Genomic DNA, 7,514 nt, shown 5'->3' on the forward strand with positions numbered 1-7,514 from the left:
GATGTCAGACACTCGGGTGTTAAATAGGAGATCCCACTGACTAACTTGCTAACCGAAGTACCACGGATGAACTAACCAACTAACCACTGCTCCCGAGGCTGTTCAGGCTATATATACTTTTCCCTTATATCTAGTTTAGGCCTATCTAGACTAGGGGGCGCTCAAGTAGTGCAATAGTGCTCCCTTCTAGCTAGAGACTCCATCTGATTAGGATGGATGTAGGCTTAGGGTTCAGTGAGATATAATTTGGTGCCTGAATGGGTAAGTCTAAATGTTTGGATGTTGTTTGTGAAGGCCCAAATGTAGCGTTCCGCTACATCCCCCCACAGATTGAAAAAGGACATTCTATCCTACTGGCGCTTTTGGACTTAATAAGGATGGAAAAAGTGTTTTGCCGAGGGAAGGAAGACATGCTTCCTATCCACCCTCCTCCTATACGGGCAATCCCGTACATGATGCGGGCATCCACAACGATAGCAAACCAACCCACCCGAAGTGGTTCGGGGGGTGAGATGCGCCGTCAAATTCATAGGCATAGCCGGGGTAGGCAATAAGGCCTGAACTTGGCGTGACGGAGGAGTGGGCAATAAGGCTGAAGAGGCTTGAGGTGGAGGCGACGGTGTCGCCAGCCGTCGCAGGAGTACCCCCCGAGAAATACCCCGGGGAGGCACCCCAGCAAGGGCTGGAGCGACATCCAAACGAGCTGGTACTAAGCTGGACTGATACGCCGGGCCCGTGGCCGAACCTCTCCCCGCCAACAGGCGTCCACTGATAAGCAATTGATCCGGGTAGGACCGTTCGCGTCTAGGTCGCTCCTGCCTGGCAGGTGGTATGACTGGAGCGGGAACGACGGCCGGTGCAGGATCGACGGCTGGTACAGGATCGACGATCGGTACAGGCTTGATGACCACGGTCTCGCTAGAAGCGGAGAGAAGAGGCAGCGGCGGCGAAATGGATTGATTCCTATTCCTAGGATGGCGGTTGGCCGAAAAACTTCGTCGAACTTGGACGGCTGCTACGCCAGGCTCACTTGAGGTCGTAACCGCAACTTCTCTTGATGACCTTGGGGGTCGTGCATCGACCGGGAGAACTTCCGCTGTGACGGATACGGGTCCAACGTCTAGGTCATCATCATCCTGTAGTTGTAATACATCCTAGAATGCATTAAAGACAAATTAAAAGTACGAAGAGCAATCAACGAGCCATGCGGGTGATTTCCCAGGGCGGAGAGTAGATCACTCGTTTAGAATAATCAAAATCCTCAACGGCTAGGTGAGGGTTCGGGTGGAGACGCAAATACTTCGCCACGTCGTTCCGTGATCGTAGCTTGATCTGGTGAGGCTGAGGGGCGTAGTAATATGTATCACGCTCCGGGCCACCAGGCTGAACTATCCGCCGCTGCACTACTTCTCTGATGAAACCATGCCGAAATGGTCGTATGGTTCGAGCAGTAAGGTGAGGATATTGGAGAAGAAGCTGAGGGGGTGACGCTGTGACAGGTACCGAGACGTCTTCCTCAGGTGCAGGATCTCCGTTACCAATATCCAAGGCAGTAGCTTCCGATACGTCAGAAACGCTACCCACTCGAGCCCAGTGGTGGGCACTATCCTATCATTTGATAGTTTTTACACTTGATACGATAGAGAATTTTCTTGAACACTATCAAACTATCAATTTTGATAGTTATTTTAAGAGAAATTTATTTTATAATGATCGATTGAGTTTGAAAGGTCAGAAACAACACTCTAATTTGAAATGATCGATTGATTTGTTAAGATCGCTCCGAAAAAAATATTGATTCTTTAATATGATTTAGCTAACTCCATCTTTTGGGTATCTAGAAAAAAAATGATACGAAGTATTTTTCATAAAAAGTTTTGAGTTTTTGAGTGATATTATGTGCAGCCATCTAGCGACGAAAAGTTAAAAAATCATTGCTATGTAGTAAATAATGAAATGAGTTATAGAATTATTTCGTCTTATTTTTTACTAAATGATTTTGAGTTGATTTTTAGTAATAATGGCAAGTAACTATGATAGGTGATATATCTATCCATTTTTTCCCTAATAATTTTTAGCTGATTTTGAGTTGATTGTTACTAAGTAACTTTGATAGTGATTGTATAGTTTTTGAATTATGATATTATAGGTCAAAAGACTCAAAAATCCCATTATTGTAGTTTTGAAAAACTACCAGACAACTTCGATTGCCTTGGTTTTAGTTGCATATCTAGTTAGACGTTAGTTCTATGAATATCAAAGCACGTTATTTGGATTGTTAATAATTCAGCACGCTAGGCAATGTTCAATTTTTTTATTAATTAATATATATTAGTGCCGATAACGAAAATATTTAATAAAACCTATTCTTATAATTTTAAGCTTTAATTTAAATAAATTTAAGTTTTTAATTATGTTAAAATATATTATTTTTCTATGGTTCACATTTGATGCGTATTTTCCTCTCCTTTATAAGTTGATTGGCGCATTTTTTCAAAATTTGGTTTAATTAAATAATTAATCCAATAACTAAGTTAATTAGGGACATAAATTGGTAGATAGTTGAAACTCTTAAAAATATGCATTTAAAAAAACCACTGACAGGAACAAAGGGGCCAGTTTTATATTAATTTATTTATTTTATTAATGAGAGTTTCTTACTATATTTCGGAATATGATTGAAATATTTATCTACCGCGGAATTTTGTTTCGTAAGTGATTTAAAAATTGATTTGTAGCGATATTTCATTTATAAAAATGAGAGAAAAATTGATTTGTAGCGATATTTCATTTATAAAAATGAGAGAAAAATTGATCTGTAGCGATATTTTAATTAAAAAAATTAGAGAAAAATTGATATGTAGCGATATTTTCATTATAAAAATGAGAGAAAATTGATCTGTAGCCATATTTTATATATAAAATGAGAGAAAAATTTATAGTTCGTCAAACTATGAATACTTTGAAAGGAGAAAAATGATCTGAAGTAGCAAGCGCTTACCCTTTTATTTTTTTATTGAAAGTGTATCGCCATCTGGCAGCAACTACGTGATTTAAAAATTTATCGATTGCTCAATATTATAAAATGAATCATCTTAAAATTGATAGTTTCGCCATGTATTGATATTTTGATAGGGAAAAAATTTATCTAAAGAGCCAACTTTGCTCGAGCCAACTTGGGAAACAGAACTTCCCATACCGGTGAAGTAGTTGGCGAAGAAGTGGCAGGACGCTTTCATTTCAGCCTGAGGGGCGTAATCCGGGCAGATCCTCCCAGATCCGGTGGTGGAACATACTGTGGTGCCGAACTCGGACCAGGCTGTGGTGAAACAGGACCGTGATCGTCGTAAGGACCAGTATGAGCCGTGACACGTGGACAAAGTGGTGCGGAAGGAGTCTTCGCTGGAGCAGTTGGACGAGGAGGGCTAGGACTGGCACAGGCCAAGTCTCTTAACGTGTAGCATCGTGGACTGGTATAAGGCGACTCTTGTGGAAGTGTGGGCTCATCAGGAACGCCTTCTGACGTTACATTTTTTTATCTTGTCAACCAGAGCTGTAACTTTAGCAACCAACAATACCTTCAGATCTTCCATATCATCATTTTTTTCTTGTAAAATTTTCATTATAAAATCTTGATCAACTACGTTTATTTGATCGAAACATTCAGGCTCTTCAATCTCTGGTATCGCTGTTGGGTTGTTTGGATTCATCTGAACTGCTTTGACGGGATCACCCTCGCTATTTTTTACAGAAAGTAATTCTTTATTGTAGCGAACCACCAAATGAATATGCTTGCATATATTAGTCCCCACCAACGCATCAGGGCAGTTACAAGTATACGAATGCAAGCAGACGTTGCAATCATTGCATCTAATTTTGCAATTCTCCTTGCAGATAGGTTGTTTTTTAACTTTGTAGAAAAGTCCGTCAGTGGATGTTGTTTCGGCATTTATTGACTTCTGCGTACCGACTTTCCATGTGATATCAGAAGTTGCTGTTACTAGAGTGTTGGGCAGCTTTACAGAAGCGTTGTGTCTCTTGGCTATTTCAGTTGATTTCCATGTGTGTTTGCCCTTTTCTAGTTTAATTAACCTCTTGATACCTAGGTCTCTAACAAACTTGTACAAAATATGAAGACACTTGTCCAGTCTCTTTCCTTGCTTGCCCTTGAGATATCCTTCCCCATACTTCAGCGACTTGTGAAATGACTCCACGTACATATTTGTATTTATGCCGGCACCCACACGAAAACACTTTGCCCACTCTTCTTTCGATTCTAGCCATTCTCTTCGAAAATACGATCCAAATTCTGTCGTATCTTCATTCTCGTCTATTTTTTCTAGGCATTTACTTAGAAGTATTTTAAATTTCTCCTCATCTGGCTCTTCTAACAGTAGGCATAACCCTTTATAAACAACAGAGGCAGTTTCTTTGACTTTAATTTTGTTCAGCTGCTTCTGCCAATCGTGGTGCACATGCCAATGGCAAAGTAATTTCTTAGAGTCACATTCAAAAACATTCATCCAGCTACTGAAGTACTGTGGCGCTTTGTCACTCATTATAACCTTGGGGTTAATGTTACCAATCTTGATTTTGATGAGTCTGAAGAATAGAGTCAAAGCGACACTTGTTTCACGGTTGCAAAATAGCCAAGCTACAGGGATTCCTTCTCTAAATTCATCAATAACGAGAACCGTGATTAAATTAAAATCATATCGGTTCGTGCCGTGAGTAGCGTCGAGGCAGATAATGTCATTTCCAAAGCTCAATAACATTCTCTTCTGAAATTCGGTCATCAAGGCAAGAGCGAAATCATCCTTTTCTAGGGTACAGATCTCATTTAGTGGAAAAGCTAAGGATTCTTCCCCTTGTCTTTTATAGAGAAATATGCTACGATCAGCTTCCAAATCTTCCATTACATACGCGTCTACGCTAATGTGATCTTGGGCGTGTTTTTCGATTTTCTCTATCCCATGAGCTTTAGATATATTTAGCAAATCGCGTTTCGTGCATAAATGTTGTCTTTCTACTCTTGTTTCACTACCAGTAAACGTATTTTCCAACACTCTGTGAGGTTCAATTCCCTGAACTAACTGACCAACCATTATAAGTTTGTCTGTTTTCGATATGGGAACGTGAGCTAGCTTTTGTTCGTGTCCATAATGTGTTTTGCAAATGGTAACAGTGACATTATCGCTCTGAACTTCCCTTTGTACTTTAAAACTAGCGGTACAATTAAACCCAATTTTTGATGGACCCTGTGACTTCTCAGAGCGCAGCCCGGTAGACTGGGACTCGTATTGCCCTGAACGATTGCAGTAAAAGTATTCTATCCTGCCGATTGCATTTTTCTTATTTTGATCTCTGATGAAAGAAGAAACCGTTTCCTTTTCGAATAAATGCTTCCAATCTTCAAATTCTATTAAATTGAGATGAAAGAAATGTTTTTCGATAACACTTCCTAGCCTCCATGGGAAATAGGGCTTTTAACATGTAAGGCTAAAAACGGCTACTTGACACCCCAATTCAATTTAACCTAACCTAATTTAAACCTAAAAAAGCTGACATAATCCACCATTCTGGGGATCCCTCAGCCACAAACCATGGACTTACAATGCCCTAACTATTATCTAACTCATTTAAGTCTGCGTGCAGAAAAGCAATTTACCTGAATACTGTTTGAATGTTTTGACTTCCTGATCAAATTTCCATTCATGTACTGATTCCAAATGCTGCCTTAAATCTCCACCATACTTAGAAGAAAATGAGCATTCTTTTTCTTTACAGCAGAAGTTACCAGGCTCAATTTTTTTACCTTGCCACAGTTTTTCTTATGTTCATAATACCACGATTTAGATTTAAAAGTTTTTTTACACTCGCAAACTTTATAAAACATGGCTTTTTTATCCGAACTCATCTTAACTTACTTAAATATAAAAGGTCTTACACAAGTAACACAAATCAACAAACAGGAACTTAACCCAAAATAACTCCCGCCCAAAGCTAGTCAAATTCCCGCCAAAACCTAGCAGACGAGAAGAACGGTTTTAACATAAAATTCGCGTCATTGGACCAAAACTAATAAATCCCGCCCCTCTAAAATATGGCCTTACTATAGGGCGAGAAGAGTCCGGAGTCGTCGGGAAATTATCCGCTCGTCTTTCATTATTTTCCATGGTTTCAAAAAGAAAATTACATCTGTCGTGACGACCCGCCCCTCTAAAATATGGCCTTACTATAGGGCGAGAAGAGTCCGGAGTCGTCGGGAAATTATCCGCTCGTCTTTCATTATTTTCCATGGTTTCAAAAAGAAAATTACGTCTGTCGTGACGACACTAAAAGGAAACGGAGCCTAAGGAAGTGTCGATTTGCCGTTGGAGGGGCCGGTGAAAAACTGAAAACCAACAACCATGCGCAGAGCCAACTATTTTTCTTCAAGGTTTCTCTATTCAGAACGATTCGACAGCCGAGGCCCGACGACACGTGTAGTACGTTCTGCCGCTCTTGCTCTGGCTCTGCTTCTGCGATTGCCTGGTTCATATGAAATCGGGTCGGGTCTCTTGTTTTCTAATAAAAAACCCGACCCGGCCCGACCCATTTCTTTTCTGAATATAAAAAATCCGACCCGACCCGTTTTTTTCCTGATAATAGAAAATCCGACCCGGCCCGGCCCGAATATTTTTAAATAATTTTGCACCCGACCCGGCCCTAAACGGGCCATTCAGTCATTTTTATAATTCATACCGATATTTTCAATGGGTTGGAAATTTGTCAGGTCTGTGATCCGTTGTTCCGTACCACGCCCATTTCCAGTGTTTATGACTGTTGGCTTGACAGTTCCGTCATAATTTTAAAATCCATAAAGGTAATTGAAAGGGTCGCGTTATAACGTAATTTTATTCAATTGTAAAAACGGTAGTTTATGATGAGCTTTAACTTTAGTATCGAAAATATCTTCTGGTGAGAGATTGTCCAATATACTGGAATAAGGAATTGACCAGCGTATATGTCTTGAAAGACGGTAAGGAGCATTCCAATTACTTTGGACGCTATTGGGCCACTTTCTTGGAAAAAGTCTGTTGCTACTTTTAGCGGTCGCAATAGTTCCAACAAGTCTTTGGAGTTTTCCAAGTCCTCGTGCTTTTTTGGAAATGGATAGTCAATTTTGACATCCTTTTTTGCTTTCTCGAAAACTTCGAGCATGCATTTCACCATGTTTTCCTACATAATTATTTGTTATATACTCTCCCTTAAAACTACGATCAACAATAAACTCACCTCAGTGAATCTCTCTAGTCCATAGAACAAAGCGTTCCACTGAACACCTCCTACCAGTTTAGTGTCGCGGCCATTAGTTTTGAACTTCAATTCTTCCGTCCATTTCGGTGACTTCCGAAAAAATTTATCCACTTTTGAAGATTTTCTAGCAAATATTTTGCCTTTTCGTCCGTTGCTATAGAGTTATTCACCACTAATTGCATCGTATGGGCGATGCAAGTTTTCCGTTCCCAAGT

The 7,514-nt window shown here is 40.1% G+C and overlaps 1 protein-coding gene across 1 annotated transcript; it reads right to left on the reverse strand.

Annotated features, from left to right (window-relative positions):
• Positions 1-3,235: 3,235 nt before the first annotated feature.
• On the reverse strand, positions 3,236-5,917 carry LOC149713420 (uncharacterized). The gene is made up of 4 exons (XM_089849536.1): positions 5,816-5,917; positions 5,669-5,753; positions 3,579-5,419; positions 3,236-3,502 (listed from the first exon to the last, which is right to left on the reverse strand). The coding sequence occupies exons 1-4, from the start codon at positions 5,915-5,917 to the stop codon at positions 3,236-3,238; spliced, it is 2,295 nt and encodes a 764-aa protein (XP_089705662.1).
• Positions 5,918-7,514: the final 1,597 nt, after the last annotated feature.

Source organism: Phalangium opilio, unplaced genomic scaffold (genome assembly GCF_054372755.1).
Source record: "Phalangium opilio isolate 3A_F unplaced genomic scaffold, DU_Popi_V2 ptg000009l_1, whole genome shotgun sequence".
Taxonomy (NCBI): Eukaryota; Metazoa; Arthropoda; class Arachnida; order Opiliones; family Phalangiidae; genus Phalangium; species Phalangium opilio.

Bases quoted from the DNA above. Each gene is read 5' to 3' on its own strand.
- LOC149713420 (XM_089849536.1), bottom strand. From the start codon at position 5,917: ATGAGTTCGGATAAAAAAGCCATGTTTTATAAAGTTTGCGAGTGTAAA. The intron at 5,754-5,815 runs GTAAAAAAATTG...TTTTCTTCTAAG, and splicing joins ATAAGAAAAACTGTGGCAAG to TATGGTGGAGATTTAAGGCA. The intron at 3,503-3,578 runs GTATTGTTGGTT...GTTCCTGATGAG, and splicing joins ATGATATGGAAGATCTGAAG to CCCACACTTCCACAAGAGTC.